At 41.1% G+C, this 19,346-nt stretch overlaps 1 protein-coding gene across 1 annotated transcript; it reads right to left on the reverse strand.

Annotated features, from left to right (window-relative positions):
- Window positions 1–812: 812 nt before the first annotated feature.
- Window positions 813–11,091, reverse strand: RIC3 (RIC3 acetylcholine receptor chaperone). Its single transcript, XM_009078885.1, has 5 exons — window positions 10,876–11,091; window positions 8,494–8,572; window positions 6,250–6,343; window positions 2,330–2,475; window positions 813–1,303 (listed from the first exon to the last, which is right to left on the reverse strand). Exons 1-5 carry the CDS (start codon window positions 11,071–11,073, stop codon window positions 813–815), a joined length of 1,008 nt encoding a protein of 335 aa, XP_009077133.1. The 5' UTR covers window positions 11,074–11,091.
- Between the last annotated feature and the right edge of the window lie 8,255 nt (window positions 11,092–19,346).

Genomic DNA, 19,346 nt, shown 5'->3' on the forward strand with positions numbered 1-19,346 from the left:
AGAAAAACCTTAACACTGGGGTATTTTTGTATTTAATCTCTAGGGATATCTTCAGTGCTCTCACACATTATGGTTTGCTTCCTGCACTCATCTGTGAGTTTCACCGTGGTTATGGCAAAGACAACAAACAATTCATAGTGCTTCAGTCTTGCTCACACAAGTAACACAACATGGATTAAGCTACTGTTCCAGCAACACACAACAACTGGGAAATGGGCTGTGGGTTGGGGTAGTGCATGGGTTTTGTGGATTGCAGTGACAACAGTTTCTCAGCCATACAACAGCAATGACACAGTTGAGAAAGAATCATGTGTGTGACAATGATCTGTTCTGCTGATCAGTTAACATTCAGATAAGAGAAAGAAGGCATACTTTCTCCTCCAGCATCCTGGTAAAGTCCTATTTATAAAGGGATTTGATTAGTTTTCATAACTGGTAGCACACAGACATTTTTTTGAACAAGTCAAAAGAGACATTTGCTTAACACTGGGATGACACAGGGCAAAACCGAGGACTGTTTCTTTGCAATTGGAAAAAATCACAAGTATCTGATCCAAATAATCTGCTCCAAGATACAAGGCTTCAAAAATCAAGGACAAAGCACTGTTGGTAACATCATGGTAACCCATGACAAGATTGCTTCAAAGAGGGCATTGGCTTCCAGTTCAGGTAGATGATGTGACTGCTAGAACACAAATGAAATTGGTAGAATGAGATGAACACCGAGAAGTCTTCACTGGGAACAAAAACCACATGAATGATAATTTATGACCTCGAACTTTATCACTAGGTAACATCCATGATGGCCCCTATCAATCAAGTCCTTTTGTGTTGCGTTTTCTCAGTGTGCCTGTTTCATCTGAATCACTGTGGTTTTGCTTTTCCAGTGCTGCATTCTCATGTTCTGACTCCACAGACACGTCCTCTTGGGCTGTCTCTTCTGCTTCACTGCAGCTTTCAGAGTTGAATCCAGCATTCTCTGCTATGACAGCAGGATCATCATCCTCATAGCAACAGCAGCACTCCTCAATGCTTTGGCTGTGATGAAGGTCCCTCTTCTCTTCACTGCTGAGAGTTACCTCTTCCTTATTCTGAATCAAATCATGACCGCTCCTTCCCACGGTGAGATCAGTTAGAAGGGTTTCATGGCAAATATCCTCCTCATCTTCCATGCCCTCCATTCTTTCTGCCAGCTCTTCTGGAGAGGGTTGGCTCAGGTCAGGGTAATCCACAAGGATTGTGTCCTGTTTGCGCTTGAAGCAATCAGAATTGTCGTAGACAGGATACGTCTCTTCAGGATAACCTTAGGAACAAAGTGATATGCAGCTTGAAGTATTATCAGCATTAAAGAGTAGTACTGACTTCAGTGATGGGTGCAAAGTTTGCTAGAACAGTTGTTCTTAGCACTGTAAGTGTGTCAACCATTTAATGACGTGTATATCACAGTAGTAAATCTATTGCAAGAAATTGCAAAACATGACTTCATGGAAGATGATGGAAAAAACTCATTTTCAGGGAGCCAGAATATCAACCCTGACTTTCAGAAGTGACTATCTGAGCTTTGCTGAAGGCAACAGGTAGTAATTGTGTCTTAGATCTTTACTGATGCATGTTCTGAAGACTCACCCTAAAGAGAGCATTATTTAGAAAGCTGAGAAAACAGATATGTCAATGACTTTGTGCATTTCATTTTAGAAAAAGACATCATGAACTTGACTTTAGAAAACAGAGCTCAAGGCCACTGTTTGTGTTTTATGGATCATTCTTGAAAGCTTTTTAAAAAGCCAGAAATTAGGTCTGCATTTAAAAGTAATTCAACTGAGATAACCTAAAAATACATTTATGTCAAAAGTGAACACCAAAGAATGGAAAGGACATTAAAATATAGAACTTTTAAAAGACAGACTTGCTGGAGTTGCCTTTTACAACATTAGAGCAAACAAAGAATGACTAGTCAAAAGTAAAAACTGTAAGTTATCAAAAACATATTGATTCTGATTCCAAGGGTTTTCTGGTTGTCATGAAATGCAACAAAGAAAGATATAAACCTACAGCAGCCAAGCCCCAGCAGCAGATGGAGCATATGTGAATATTCATATGCCACTTTTGGCAGCAGATAATATAGTGTTTACACTAGAGGAAATGCTGAATGCCTCAAAATCTACTTCTACTATGGTTGGGAAAAAACACACCTCTTGCAAAGTTTTGAGCACAGACTTCTGAAAAGGAAGGATAAAATTAACTAAAGTTATGAAAAGGATCTAGGACTATAAGTAATCCTTACTCAATTTTTCTGATAAGGGTAATGGTAAGAAAGGCCCTTGCTTACCTTCCCAATCCTCCATGTATGGAGCTTCTTCAGCTTCCTTCTCAGGAGAGATGTCATCTATGAATTTTCCTTCTTTCATAACCCTAGTAATTTCTCGGAGTTGTCGAAGTAACATTTTTTCCTGGTCTGTTGTAACATTTTGAGTCCTGCTAGAAAATATTAGACACCAGAATTCAGTCCACTGTTACTACAAACTATTAAAAGAGTTCAAACCCAACTGTTTGGTCTGTCCCAGCAGTAGTCTGAAGAAACCTGTCTGCAGTGTGATAACTACTCAATATCTGCATGTGCTCTGCACTTTAGCTTGGTGTAAAGGTTTATCCCTTTATCCACTAAGCTTGCAAATTTAAACAGGTAAAGGAAGGCATGTAAACAAATGTCAGACCAGGATGAAAGTGACACACAGCAAGAATTATGGTACAAAAACACTACAGAAATTTCTGGCCATTAAAAGGGTGTTAGGTAATAATTAGAGTACAGTATTATAAGGAAATGTAGTTCTGAACCTATGCTACATTTGTAGCTTATGGCGCTGATCAAAACTTCTCACAGTCATTAGTCTCAAGACTCTAATGATGTCATTATGAGCCATCATAAAATCATTGAATGTTAAGGAGTTGGAATGGACCATAGAGATCATCTAATCCCAACTCCTTGCCCTGGGCAGGAACACATCCCACCAGACCACGTTGCTCAAGGCCTCATTCAACCTGGCCTTGAACACTGCCAGGGTTGGGGCATCCACAGCCTCTCTGGGCAACCTGTGCCAGTGTCTCACCACCCTCAAAGTAAAAAAGTTTTTTCTGTTATCTAATCTAAATTTCTCTCATTCAATTTATCCCCATTATGCCTTGTCCTGTCACTCCAGCTCCTAACAAAGAGTCCTTGTCTGGCTTCTCTGGAGCCCCTTTAGATCAAATCCAAGTTTCTGCCTGCTACCTTCTACAACACAGGACTGGGAAATGCTAGCTATCCCATCTGAGAAAACCAGCTACTATTATTGAGAGGTCTTCCAGCCACCCTTCACTCAAATGATTTTAAAAGGAAATCAGCAGGATGAACTATAAAAGGACAATGACATGTACACTTGCTACAAAAGAAAGGAGAATAAAATCACACAGCACAGTATATAGTTTTCCTTAGAAACAGGATTTCTTTCTATGGCACAGCATTCTCTGAGAATATCCTTCCAGGAGATAGTCAGGATGAATCCTGGAGCAGTTCAGCTGAGAAGAGAACACTCCTGAGGTATAGTGAAAGGACACTGAGGCAGGAGCTCAGACCTCATCATTCTGACAAGAACTGTGTGTTATGGTGATATATTGGGTTTTGAGATAATGCAAATCCTTTGGATTGGATACTACTAATCAACTTGTCCATCTGTTTGTTGCTTTGCCATATCTACTATAAAGGGCCATGGTCTCACCTGTGATCTTTCAGCACTAGTTTAAACTTGATACCAGTTATTTTTGTCTTTGACTTTTTCTCTTGTAAGGATTTATGTCTAACTGCATATCAATAAACAAATCTCAAGTAATTTTTACTCTCTTCCTCTTTCCTTTATATATAAATCTATCAACATCCAGACTGAATAAGCCCAGCTCAGTATTCTGTGCTCTAATTACACTTTCCTAGAATCATCAAGGTTGGAGGAGACCTCTAAGATCATCAAGTCCAACCATTAACCTGTCACTCTGCTGTAACCCCTAAACCATATCTTCCAGTGCCAGATCCAGGTGCTTCTTAAACAGTTCCAGGGATGGTGACTCCACCACCTCACTGGGCAACCTATTCCAGTGCCTGAACACCCTAATAGAGAAAGCATTTTTCCTAACATCTAATCTGACTCTCCCCTGTCTCAGCTTATGACCATTCCCTCTAGTCCTCTCTTTTAACCATATATTTTATTCTAATACATTCATCCAGTATTACTGAATGTAATGAGTATCACAGTGTAGATTAAGAATGCTTCCAAGTCTGGGTGCTCTTGAAAATAGCTATTTGCTCCATCTAGAGGTGCTTTTCTCCTCCTCTTCAAAAGGCTACATACAAAATACTTTATTAGATTCAGATTCTGACTTCCCCTGAGACCTTTCAATCTGTCTATATAAATAGTTTGGTTGAACAAAGAAGGGAAGTTCTACTAAATAGGGGCTTTGAGCCAATAACACAGAGTGGAACAAATACTGGATCAGACCCTAAATGATTTTCTCAGTTAAAAAAATAACCTATCCTGAGAGTCAGCACAGTATCTGGGCAGCCCATAAAACTATTTCTGTCAGCCTAAAGGTACACACAGAGCATTGTGTTAGCTCTTCAAAACAGGCATGAGTAATAGTCAAACTGGTATCCTTCTCTTCCACTAACAAAACCAGAACAGCTTAGGGGTTCTCCTGCTAGAACCTGGGCAAGTTCTGCACCTTATCTCTCTGAGACAAACACAGCTGCAACACAGGGTACGGTGCAGAGTGGGCAAAACCAAACACTCAAAGACAATGTGGCTTGGAGCATAAATGAACAAAATGTGCAAGTTCAGCACAGAATTGCTCCTACAGAATGGGTTAAAATAGGCCTGGGCTGATCCACACAAGGTCAACGTGTTACAACCTGAACAGCTATTGGTTTTGCTTGCAAACCTCACCTCAATATTCATGGTATTTCCATTTTCAAACACAGCACTCAGGCAGTGTCCTATTGATCAGTTCTTTATGCTCCTTATGAAAAACATAGGCTTGTTTCCAGTGCTTCTTTATAATGCAGAATAGTGATCTCAGATTTGTAGGAAATATTAATAAACATAATAAAACTTTAAATCACAGAATCATAGAATGCTAAGGGGTTGGCATGGACCTTACAGACCACCCAGTCCCAACCCTCTCTGCCATGAGCAGGGACACCTCTCACTAGGCCAAGTTGCTCAAGGCTTCATTCAATCTGGCTTTGAATACTGCCAGGGTTGGGGCATCCACTACCTCCCTGGGCCACCTGCCAGTGTCTCACTACTCTCACAGGAAAAAAATGTTTTCTTAATATCTGATGTATATTTCCTCTCTTTCAATTTGTACCCATTGCCCCTTGCCCTGTCACTGCAGCTCCTAACAAAGAGTCCCTCTTCAGCTTCCCTGTAGCCCTTTCAGATACTGGAAGGTTGCTATGAGGTCTCCACACAACCTTCTCTTCTCCAGGCTAAACAGCCCCAACTTCCTCAGCCTGTCTTCATAGGGGAGCTGCTCCAGTCCTCTTGTCAGCTTCACGGCCCTCTGGACTTGCTCCAACAGTTCCATGTCCTCCTTGTGTTGAGGGCACCAGAACTGCACACAGTATTCCAGGTGGGGTCTCATGAGAACAGAGCAGGGGGGGAGAATCACCTCAACTCTTTGTCTTTTATATTTAGAAACAAATGCATGAATTTACTGGTTACAGGGTGGAACTAAGTTATGTAAACAGATTATTATACAATTCTGCCCTTAAAGAAATATTTTACGGTTATTCTAACAGGAATTCACATAGATTCTAATAGCACTTTGATTTAGAAAAATAATCCATATAAATGGAAAAGAACCATTCAGGATATTACTTTTCTCACATAGGATAAGTTGCTTCATGTACTTTAAATGTAGATGTTTTATCTTCTGTTTACACATAGCTGTCATTTTCTCCCAAATAACACACTGTACAAAGGGGGAAGGGAGGAAGAGTTGCTTTTCTGTTTAAGGAAAATGAAATTGTAAAAAAGTATTTATTTTACATATAGATGCTGAAGAGAAGAAAAATTCAGAATAAAAAGTGTGATGTGTAAAATCAAATTTCTAGAAGTTGAAGTAGCAATAAAAATGCTCTTTTAATATAGATAATGCAAGAAAGTTCAATTTATGATCAGAGCAGAATCTCTCCTTAAAATGCTGTAATTTGCAACACACCTGTCACACACAGGTCCTACTCTGTTGATTAACTTTTCCATAGCTTCTTCTGTCTCTCTCAGTCTTTCCTGGAGTTGAGTGAGCTCGTAGTCAGCTGCAAAAAAAAAAAAAAAAAAAAAAAAAAAAAAGAATACCAAGATAAGTCAGTACGAGCTTTGAAAATGTATCCCTGTCCCATTATCAGAGGTGGCATATGCTGTACCAAACATAACTGTCTGTGAGGAAACTAAAACATGCAGCTTAGAGAGTCCTGCCTACTTTGGCTGGCCTAAGGAAGTGAAGACTATTGCCAAAGGCCATAGGACACACAGAAAGTACCTTCTTTTAAAAGCTCTCAAGCTATCCCCCACTAAGCCGAGTGAGTGGGCTGCTGGAAAAGCCCTGGAGATTAAAGTTAGGGAAAAGAAAATACTGTGCAGTTTTTTGTTTGTTTCCCTAAGAAAACCATAGTTTTTTGCTGTCTACTGCAGAATTAATAGCCTTATGGAATTTACCTCTTATGACCTTGGGAATAGAAACAAAAGGTGATTTGAATATTTTCTAATCACTCCAAGGCTTAAGAAACCACTTCTTCCTCACACAGACTCAAGTTCATGGGTTTGTTGGCTTGATCCAACCCTGCCCAGGTGAGCCAGGCTTGCCAGGAGGAACAACAGCTAGCCCCATGGTGCCTGCCAGGGGAGCAAAGCACGGCATTGCCAGGGTTGCACTTCTTTCAAAAGATGTGGCCACAGCACAGTAGGAGACACACATGTAGGAACACCCATACTGGCTTTCATTTAGCTGAAAGCATTAACAGTCAATGGATGTCAGCAAAAATGCTTGAGCTCCTTGTTAGCCTCTTGTAGCTCACACTCAAAATCCTATAGCTGAGACCCCATTGCTCCCCACTGCAGAACACAATGAAACCAGCCTGGGTGAATTAAATACTCAGCTGCCACAAGAACACCCATTTAAGCAGCATAAAGGTACAATGGAACTCCAACATTGTAGGAATGGAGGAATCCATCCACAAACATCCTGCTTTTAGAAAGATTTCTATTCTGCACAGAATGTCATTACCTAATGTATCACAGATGTAATTATTTTGCATGTCTGAGACTTTAAAAATAGAGGAAGGGAAATTGGCAAAGAGAAAGGAAGTTGCTCCCTCCAAGTCACAGTGTTAAGTGGTGACTCAGTCTTCAGGTTCCTAGTCCAGTGACCTCCCTGTGTTACAGCTTGCCAGGAATGCTTTAGGAATATAAATGAAGAGCTCTAGAAAAAGGCAGAATCATTTTCATCACTAGCTCTTTGGGTTATAATGATGGCAAATATTTAACTTACTGCAAAGGTAGTTTCTCTTACCAAGCATTAGAGAAAAAAATACAATTACCATCACTAATAAATTGCACAAAATTGCCAGGCACAATGCAGTACAAGTGCACTGAAAACACAATCTATAGCACTGAGTGCATTAGCTATTCCTAATCTGCACATTAATGTCAAGATAATTACAGCTATGTTAAGAAAATTACCTCTCTGCTAGCACTTTCTATAAAGCCCTAAGTACTTTTCTTTCCTATTACAGTTTAGTCAGCTAAACACAACACATTTAAATACTGTTATGGTAACTACTCTTCCAATCTTCAATAGCAAGCTGATTAATTTATCGAATAAGTGTCTATGAACAGTTGAATCTATCCCACCAATGTTTAGGAAAATTCAAAGTGACATTTCAGAAGACTATTTGCTCTCTTTATTGCACACATGAAAACCTTTCACATTGCAAAAAAAAAAACAAAACAGGGAGGGACAAATTAGGGAAGTGCCTGATGATGGCTAAGAATTCACAAATTCAACAAAACGAAGCTAGCTTTTTATAGTATCTTCATCTGCTATTACTGGACTATTAGGGATTATAGAATAATTACAGGTGGACATCCTATTATCCATTTTGAATCATTAGCTACATAACTTTTCAGCAAATCCTTACAGTTAATTCAGCAAACCTCATGAAAAGCCATTGCTTCCAAGGAGGTTTGGGATCAGGCTACTATTGCAGAGTCTCATTAGCTGAATGAGATTAGAAAGTGACTGTGCCAGTAATTCACTTTAACTCTTCCTCATTCCAACACAGAAGCTTTTGGACTGTTCTTTATGGGAGGGCAAACAGCAGCATTACAGTGTTCCCAGAACTTGAAGAACCTGGTTGGACTCTACAGAGTCAACAGCTACACAGATATAACTCAGAGTCATACTCACTGATTTTCCTCTTCATGTTTCCAGATGTAGTAGTAGGGCATTTCCGCTCTGCAGCAGTAGTTCTTCCTTTGGAAGCCAGCTGGTAAGCAAAAAAAGATGACCAAAACAGATTACCCTTCTATGAGCTACCACAATAGTAACATACAAGCCCTAAAGGCAACAGAAAAAAGTAAATAAACTAAAATATGCCAGAGGCTAACCACAGAATGCATGTCCAGCAGCAAAAACAGGCAACTGTGAAAGATGCCTGGGAGATCTTGCCAGCTGAAAAATCCCAAAGGACATTTGGAACAAGTGATCCTTTTAAGCATAGGGAAAGCATAACTCATTTTTTCATTTTAGGATATTTATCTGTTCCATTCTTCTGTGTATAGGAGGGAAAAAAGCCTCATTTGGCAAAATGAAGGGCAGGTTCTGAAGGAACTACATGTGACCCCACTTTTCCCCCTTGCAAAGCTTTCTGCCATTACTCCTTACCAACTCTGTACCTGCAGCAAAGATACTGGTTGGCTCTCTACAGAATTATTTACCCTGAAAACTACTTTTAAGATCATTGAGTCCAACCATAAACCTCACACAGCATGTCCCTCTCACACTAAGCTATGTCCCTAAGTGGCACCTCTGCATGTCTTTTAAATACCTTCAGGGATGGTGGCTCAACCACTTCCCTGGGCAGCCTGCTACAATGCTTGACAACATTTTCAGTGAAGAAATTTTTCATAATATCCAATCTAAACTTCCCCTGATGCATCTTGAGGCCATTTCCTCTTGTCCTATCACTGTTATTTGGGAGAAGAGACTGACCCCCACGTGTCTACATCCTCCTTGCAGGTAGTTGTAGAGAGCTATAATGTCCCTCCCGAGCCTTTTCTCCAGTCTAAACACCCCCAGTTTCCTCAGTCACTCCTGATCAGACCTGTGCTCCAGACCCTTTCCCAGCTCCACTGCCCTTCTCTGGACAGAATTTGCAGACTATTTCTTTCATCTCCTCTGTGTTTGATTGGTTCACCCAATTCACTTCATTCTTGACTCTGTCTGTCCAACTCAGATGCAACTCTTTAGACACAGCTCAGGCTGGATTTAGCCCTGACTCAAAGGAAAAAAAACATTTCCACTTCTTCCTCCCACACAGCCGACTCTCTTCACCTACATGCAAGTCTTGTCTGCATAGCAAATATCTGTGAGAAGTTAAAATCACATGTGAGACACTTGAGAGGAATTTGGGATGTGCTGTTTTAAACTAGCTTTCAACCAATTCCTCAGCTGGGGAATTTCCATCATGGTCAATACAACCTTACAAACTCCCATTCTCCAACAATGTGGTGCTGCAGTTCCAAAAGGTATGAGGTTACTGCACTCCCTCTCTCCCACTTTAAATGTATAATGCAATACATGACTTATACAGTACATATAATACATAGTCACACATAAAGGAAAAGAATACTGTGTGCATATTCAAAATTAATCTAACATTGTTCTAGATATACATGTTTTCCAGGGGAAAAAATAAAACCCTTAAAAAATTGTATGATATCAGAGGCTGATGCAGGATCAGAGCCACCCATCCCTATGTTCTTATCTAGTCTTTCAATAGCAAAACCTACAGGATACTTCAGTCTTTGGAACACCGGTCAAAGGTCCAGCATAAGAATTTTTTTTGAGTGCAGCTGAAATGGAATGAGGTACAGAAATGAGAGTATAATTTCTGTATCATATTCTGTGCCCTTGTGGCTAAGAAGGCAAATGGAATCCTGGGATGCACTAAGAAGAGCATTGCCAGCAGGTCAAGGGAGGTGATCCTGCTTCCCTACTCAGCCCTCATGAGGCCACACCTGGAGTATTGTGTCCAGTTCTGAGCTCCTCAGTAGCAGAGGAACATGGAACTCCTAGAGCAGGTCCAGGGGAGGGCAACAAAGATGATTAAGGCACTGGAGCACCTCACTTATGAGGAAAGGCTGAGGGAGCTGGGCCTGTTCAGTCTCGAGAAGACTGAGAGCAACCTGATTAATGGATTCAAGTGCCGAGATAATGGAGTCAGACTCTGCTCAGCTGTGGAAACCAATAAAACAAGGGGTAACACCAAAAACTGATGCACAGAAAATTCCACCTGAATATGAGGAAGAACTTCTTTCCTGTGCAGTCACTGAGCACTGGAACAGGTTGCCCAGAGAGGTTGTGGATATTCCCACACTGGAGGTATTCCAGAACTGTCTGGACACAATCCTGAGCCATGTGCTGTAGGATGGCCCTGCTTGAGCAGGGAGGTTGAACCACATGACCCATTGTGGTCCCTTCCAACCTAACTTACTTGGTGATATTGTGATTTCTGTTTCAAAATTTTTTGAGTTATTTCTCTGACTTCTCAATTTATGTGGGTCTTACCTTAAATAAAATGTACAGGATATATAAGAAGATGCCAAATCCATATATAGGAATAATCTGCCCCACAAGACCTCTCCCAGTTCCACCAGTGCTTCCACTACCACCTCCACCTGCCTTGGCTTTGGCAACTGCTTCAGCAAGGTGAGACCTTGGAAAATGAGGGGTAGCTCGGCTGTCGGGAGTGGCATGGGAATGCATCCTCAGTGGAAAGCGACCAAGTTTCCCTGAAAAAAAAAAACAAACAATGATTATTTTTCTTCTATTCCCTTTCACCCTTTTACATGCAGCCTAAAACTGCAGCAGATGCAGCTGACCTAGTTTCTATACTTACAAAAGAACCACCACTGGTGAATAAGTAACTTACTGGACTGTTAGAACTAAATCTGTAAACTCAATTCTCAGTCACTTAATGATGTGTAGTGCTGGGAGTTGGGTTTTACTTTCAAGAATTTACTTCTAGCAATTTTACTTCTACACAATTACTCGATTTTAAGAAGAGAAAAAGCTGGAAGGGCAATAACAAAACATGGATTTTAACAGGCATATGCTTGTCCAAATGCCCTGCAAATCAGCATCTCAATCAGCATGAAATCCCAAATTCCTACTTGCTTCTCTGCTCAAAAATACCCCCCAAAACATATCATTTTTTGCTGAGAGCCTGATCTTTGAGTATTACACAAAAAGATAGAATCGTAAAATGATCAAGGTTGGAGGAGACCTCTAAGATCATCAAGTCCAACCATTAACCTGCCACTCTGCTGTAACCTCTAAACTCTAAACCATATCCTCCAGTGCCAGATCCAGATGCCTCTTAAACACTTCCAGGGATGGTGACTCCACCACCTCCCTGGACAACCTATTCCAGTGCCTGAACACCCTAACAGGGAAAACATTTTTCCTAACATCTAATCAGACTCTCCCCTGTCTCAGCCTCTAGTCCTCTCCCTGTAGCCATGGCAGAAGAGACCATCCCCCACCTCTCTACAACCCCTTTCAAGTAGTTGTAGAGAGCCATGAGGTCACACCTGAGCTGCCTCTTCTCAAGACTAAACAAACACAATTCCCTCAGCCCTTCCTCATATGACGTGTTCTAGACCTTTTCTGAGTCTCATTGCCCTTGGCTGGACTTGCTCCAGTGCCTCAATGTTTTTTTTAAAGTGAGGGGCCCAAAACTGAACACAGCACTCGACATATGACCTCACCAGTGCCGAGTACAGGGGATGATCACTGCCCTGGTCCTGCTGTCACACTCTTCTTGATCCAGGCCAAGATGCCATTGGCCTTGGCTACCTGTGCACACTGTTGGCTCATATTGAGTCACTGTCCACCAGCACTCCCAAGTCCCTTTCTGATGAACAAAGCATGTTAATGTATAAACCACTCTCCATCTAATACCCTGACAGATGACTGCTGTGTTTGCCCAGTATAGATTTTTGACTATGGACATATGAAATAGTATTTTACCTGATTTTTACCAAGTGAATAATGAAAGATAAAGAAAAGTTGTGGCATCTCAAGCTGTTCTCCTTAAAAAGGTCTTAGTTAAAACAGTGTAAGGAAAGAGATTGAATATTGCTTGGGACATATTATTTTTGGCATTTTAGAGGGGAAAAATAGTTTCTAGCCTTGACAGAGGCAGAGATAATTTAAAACAGGAAAGGAGAGAAATCATAAATGGATGCACAGAAGCTACAGTAAGACTGCAGAGAGCCTGAAACGGTGCTGCAGACGATTTCATTCACAAGAACCTCAATAAATTTAAGCTTATGTATTATTCTATTTTCTTGCTGCCATCAATCAACAACTTTTCCATGAAATTCACTATTTTACTTCTCTGTGTAGCTGACATCCTACTTTCTATCTCCATATCCAGCTTGAACATACACCTGCACTCTCTTCCACCAGCTGAGTCTGAACTGAATTACTCAGCTACTCTGGCATGGGGTCTGGTGGCAGGAGGCACTAGATGAAAGCACCAGAGATGGAGACTGCCAGGCTGGCCTGCAGCTCGCTCCCTGATGCCAGCTGCAAATCTTCTCCTGGCACATGCAGCCTGGACACTGCTGGCTGGCACTGGGACAGGCTGCATGTGCTTACAGAAAGAAAATGAAAGCCAGTTTTGAAACAGCACTGAAAAACTAACTTTACTTTTGTTGAGTACCCAGCTGCAAAGATTTTTATGAGATGCAAGAGAATTAATTAACATTTGGCCTTGCTAGGAAACACCATCATAGGCAGCTAAAGCCCTGAGCACAGAAAATTGCAGTAAATACTTATTAGGAAGTGATATAAACAATTCATGAAGTTCTACTATTAAACCCACATTTTTCTTGGAGATAATAGCACATATTCTTTGAGTCCTTTAGTGAAACTGCCAGGGTACACCACCACCGACCAAACCCACCCTCAGATTAGCTCAGGCGAAATTTTGAGGAAGCTGTTATCATGCACTTAAATTTCAGTGAATTATTCAAAGTCCGTGATGGAAAGCATAGCATCTTATTTACAAGAAAGTCCCACTGCTCCAGCAGAAATGCCCTGGAGCAGCAGGTCACTGTGGAAATGAGTGTGATGTCATGCAGAGAGCAGTATCACTGAGATGAGGACGAAGCAGCAGGGTAGATAAACCTTTGTAAAACGTTATACTTATGCAAATAGTCTTTATTGAAAAAAAGTGATACTAAGAAAGCAAAAAATAATTGACAAAGGTGAAACTGTATTTAAAGGGAATAATGGTCTAAATTATCCACCAGGCCTCATTTGTGATTTAAGAGATTCAATTCAATCAAAGATAATCAGGCCAAAGGGACACACACTAGACATTTCATCATCAAAATAATGTTAACAGGGAATTTCTTGGCTTCTACTTCTAAACCTTCCCTGTTGAATTTTACACTTTTATAATGATGTCCTTATTAAAAAAAATACTATTTGCCATAGCTTTTTATTGTGAAGAACTCATGCAAATTACAGAGGCACAGGCAACTTAAAAGCATCACATGCACAAAACTGTTAAATACACAGTATATAAATGTAAATCATAAGGATTTGGATGCCTCTGTAAATTGAACAAGACACTTTGCACTAATAAAAATCCCAACACCCAGCACATGAACCGGTAGGTGATGTGACTGGATTCCACATTTTGGGGGATGAAACAAAACACTTTCAAATGGAGACTATAACATCTCTCAATAAAATCAAGTGACACTTGCATGTGAGCACAGAAGGACACATGTTGGGTCCTTGTTTGCTGCACCATGTAGCTGCCAGTACTGATGGTGTGTGCTTCAACAGGGCATTTTCCATGCTGTGGGAAGAGCACTAACCTCCATTTAGCTTTGAAGGGTGCCACAGTGCTGCTCTGCTTTTGAAAGGTTTCTCAATTTCCCTGTAGTAGCCTGAGCGCTGCCTTCTTGCAGACCTGATTGCTGCACGGGATAACTCCACTGACTACACCCTCCCTACCTGGCTTTGCAATCTTTTCACCTAAGGTTTACCCAACACATTTAATAATTTTGTCAGTTTAATGCTTCAAATCAACTTTGCAAATCAGCTACAGGGCAAGCAGAGCATGTTTTGTCTAATCCTGTCCCTTCAATAGCTTTAGTTCAAAAATTACATAATGCCCCAGCTAACATTTTTGTTGTCTCAAAGACTGTATGTTTCTGAATGTAGATGAATCCTTAATGGCATTATCACATTAGAATGACTGTAGGGTTTTTAATCTTTTAACAATATTAACACTCAACTGAACAAAAAGCAAGTCTTAAAAACTATATTTACAACACAACAAACACAACAGCCAACTAGCTAATGATATTCAGACCATACAAGTATCTTTTTTCCAACAAAGCTGTTATGTGTTCTACCTAATGGGGTTTAGGAATTGCTACTGAGACCAACTTGACTATTTATACAGTAATTTAGACTTAAGTTACTGTATGATTCAGTAACCCCTTAGACTAGGTAATATGTCTTTCTGCAGCATCTGACCAGCTGTAAAATGCTGAGATACATATGTACACACATAATAAACAAAGTTTGACATACAGTACATACAGGCTGTGGCTTCATGAAGTTTGCACTTCAGTCATGAGGAGATTTATGACACATTGCTTCATTTATAAAATGTGCATGTTCTGCAGACCTCAGAAGTGTAGGACAAGGGTTAGAGATGGGAAACGTCGGTCTGGGAAGTACATGTGACTTGTTCAAGCTGACAGCAAAGCAAAGGATGCTGTTCCCATTGCTTCTCCAGTCTCAGCCAAGCTGCCTCTCAGGGGTACCCACAGTTCTGTTCATGCTCTGCAGTAGGCATTCTGCATTTTTGGTTTTGTTTCCATCCCAAAACCATGGTTACACTACGGTTAGTTTGGGAATGCTAAGATTGTGTGTTTTCCAAGTAAGACATTGTCATAGTTTAACCCCAGCCAGCCACCAAACACCATGCAGCTGCTCACTCACTCCTCCACCAGCAGGATGGGGGAGAGAATCGGAAGGGTAAAAGTTGGAAAACTGGTGGGTTGAGATAAAGACACTTTAATAGGGAAAGCAAAAGCCACACACAAACAAAGCACAAGGAATGAATTCACTGCTTTCCACAGACAGGATGCACTGCTAGGGCAGGAGCTGGTCAGCATCTCCAGGAGAGCAAGGACCCATCACACATAACAGTTACTTGGGAAGACAAATACCATCACACCAAATGTCCCCTCCTTCCTCCTCCTTCCTCCCACTTCATATACTGAGCATGATGTCATATGGTATGGAATATCCCTTGGTCAGTCTGGGTCACCTGTCCCTGCTGTGTCTCCCTCCATCCTCCCATGCACCCCCAACTTCTTTGCCAGCATGGCAGTATGAAAAGCAGCAAAGGCCTTTGTTCTGTGTGAGCTCTGCTCAGCAATAACAAACACATCTCTGCATTATCAACTCTGTATTCAGCACAAATCCAAAACACAGCCCCATACTGGCCACTGTGAAGGAAGTTAACTCTACCCCAGCCAAAACCAGAATAGACTTTTACTATTCCTTACTCTGCATGCAAAACCATCCAAACAAAAAAACACAGCCCAAGAACAAACCAGCTAGATGTTTTGGCAGAGCTTTAACAGTGGGATACAGAGCTATCCTCCATCCTCAGCAATGTAAACTCCTGTTCTCCAACCTGTCTTCAACTTCTCTGACTCCCACGTTTAGGAATGGCCAGGTGCTGTTTACATTTTCCCAGTAAAATGTTGATCATGGTGACTGAAAAAGAAAACTACCACTTTTTCAGACAGTCAGAAGGACCAGATGAAATACAGGTCTCTGAGATAGAGAACTCACAAGTTTTGTACATTTTTCTCCCTTGCTGTGCTGGACTTGAGCCTTTACCTTGGGACACCTGAATCAATCTTTAGTCCCTCTCAGGACTGTATTTTCATGAACCATTTATTTTCTCCCTCTGTCTGTCCAATGTGATGAACTGGCCTAAGGGTTCTAAAGCTGTAAGTGGCAACATACAGAAAGACACACAGACTCCATGATAATGTAACTTCATGTTGTCTAGACTGAAAATGTCCATGCAGGCTTCTTGCATCACCTCCATGTTTGGTGTAATAGCTTAGAATAATCTATACAGAAACTGTTATTGACATTTAATCTAAATTCTCTTTCAAGCCATTATATAAGTTATGCTGCTATTCTTTAACATCCCTCTAACTTCCCCATCATGTCTGCCCACAGAAAGTCCAAGTAATTAATCCTTTTTATAACACTACCAGGTCATTTGGTTCGTGGTTGAGGCCACTCTCCATTTCAGCATTATACACTATCACAAGATCTAAGTTTTAGATTTTTTACATGTGCAGTCATTTGTATTTTTCTCTTCTAAATCTTTATAAACACATTTCCTTCTGGCAGACAGTCTAACAAGAAGATGAACTGGACAAACAGTGTGTATTCATTTAGTTCTCTTATACTGGCATTTACAAACTAGCTCTAGCTGTGTTCCCAACAACAAAACTTTAGAAACCTACCCAACAAGATCAGAAATAATGATAATTTTGAAATCCTTACTTTAAACTACTGCACAGGTGTTTTTAATGGGCATGGTCAAATGCTTGAATATTTTTTAATTAAATATTGCAGATGCAGATTAAAAACACAAAAACCACTCCAAATGGAAAAATCTTCCTTTTCTTCAGGCCACTTACATGCATTGCACAAATCCAGGCTCAGCAGAGGTGTTACCTGAACTGTCATACATAGATTCATAAAATCATCAAGGATGGAGGAGACCTCTAAGATCACAGTAAGTTCTTTAAACAAGTTTTTTCATATACATGAAACTATTACTGTGAGAAAGTCCAACAGTCCTCTCTGGAATATAACATTAACTTCATAGTTCTATGCTCACCATTTTCCTGCAAGAGATCTCTGAAAATGGCTATATTAAAGAAAGTGCCATTCTCATGCTTAAAGCCTGTTTCAATAACAAGCCTTCTGGTAACACTGAGTTCTAACAAGTGGTAGTAAACTTTAAGCATGTTTTATTCAGAGGCATTGTGCCCCCAAGACTACAATAAGCACTTTATTAACTTCAAGAATGACATGACTACTTCAAGTCCTTGCAACCCCTGTCAAGTATCTGCAGTTATCAGTGCACTGAAGAGGACGACTCATGACAGAGAAATGAATTGAACTATTCAATGAAGATTTATTCTCACAATAAAAAAATAACTTCAGGTGAAATAAAGTTTGGTCTGCAGAGCAGGTGTAATAAAATTCTTGCTATCAAATTGAAAATATGGACTATAAACTCTCATCTGAAACTGGTCAGCTGAGGTGAGGTATTACATCCTCAGGCAAAGACAGGTGCTGGGGTGCCACAGAGGAACAAGCTGAGCACTCGTGCTGCACCAGGCACACACTAACTTGTGCTGATCTCTGCAGGATGATGGAGAGTATTTATACTATATGTTGATGATGGAAAGAGTATTTATGCTACCTATTTTAAGCATTTAACTGTGGCTATGATCAGTCAGCTTATTACAGCACTGCTCAAAGCCAGCTGTGCTAGAAGAGGTAGGAGCATCATTCATCAGATGACACTGAAAATATTTGAGGCAAAGCTTGTTGTTGGGTTTGTTAAAGCTAATTTTTTCTGTCAGATCAACTCACTCCAGTCCATTCTGCAGCCAAAGAAAGAAGCACCAGAACATGAACTGACAACTGCCTAGGACTGCACTACTGTGGGAAAACTGTGTCAAACTCCTTCCTCTGGTACCACTGCAGGATCAGTCAGGAGCTGCACCAGGGCAGAAGTTCACAGAGAGACAGGTACCACCTCACAGAGCATCTGCTCCCATCTCTGAATCAGGCAGGTGAGCCCAGTCCTCACCAAGTCCCTGTGCTGGCTGCAGGGCCTTTGCAGGGCCCAGCACTGTGCCCTCACAGCACTGCTCATGATGTGCTATGAAAAAATCAGCTGCCATTCCAGGTTTTCAGTGTTATGAGATTCTGCAATGAAACTATAAACCTGCAGATTTACAGTGGTGACAAACCTGTTTTCAAGTTCGTAAAGACCACGAACACACATGGTAACCATGGAAGGGCAGATGTAATATAGAAATCGCGTGTTTGAGTTCAATGTAACATTGTTTCAGCAAGTAACTCCAGCCTGGACATCCTCTGAAAACCCTTGTAAATGAAATAGATGTTACTGAGGTGTGCAGACACAGAAGGACCACGCTGTTGGAAGGATGCACAAGATGAGTCCCTCTGGGACAGCATCCAGCAGAACACAGAAGTTCTCTGTACTTCCATTAGCCTCACCTCTGGCTTGTGGGCAGCCCTGGGAGAGACTTCATCTGCCAATATCTGGGGCTATGATAACAGTTTCTTCTGTGAAGTGCCTTGTGGAAAAAACTACAGTAAAAGGCAATGGGTGTAGAAAGAATGGGAAATGCTTGTATGAACCCATTCCTCTAGAACATGCAGAGTGGGAGGGCAGGCATGAAGGACACAGCTCGAGGGACTGCATGGACAGCATGAGAGCACAACTACGATGAGAAGCTGGTGCATAAAAACAAAAAAGTTCAAAACACTGGGGCACGAAACTAAACAATGGAGACAACTCAAATGACATTTTATTTCGTGTGCAACAACAAAAGCATACAGAAAACAACAAAATCATGAGTCTTTCCAACAAAGAGCGATGAAAAATCAAAGAGAGCGGTACGTCACTTTTAATACCCCGCATATAACACAAATAGAATGAAATTCGGAAGGCGTAAGAGAGAAAAATAAAATAATGTAAATCACAGCGAGAACAGCGAATTAAATCTCTGACCTAAGGTTAAATTAAACTAAGGGCAGAGCACGGCGGGAGCGACACGGGGAGAGGGAACTGCGCGATGCTCTGCCCCAGGCGGTGCAGCCCAGACCCCGCACAGCCCACCCGACAGCGCGCCCGGCCCGACAGC

Source organism: Acanthisitta chloris, unplaced genomic scaffold (genome assembly GCF_000695815.1).
Source record: "Acanthisitta chloris isolate BGI_N310 unplaced genomic scaffold, ASM69581v1 scaffold14157, whole genome shotgun sequence".
NCBI lineage: Eukaryota > Metazoa > Chordata > Aves > Passeriformes > Acanthisittidae > Acanthisitta > Acanthisitta chloris.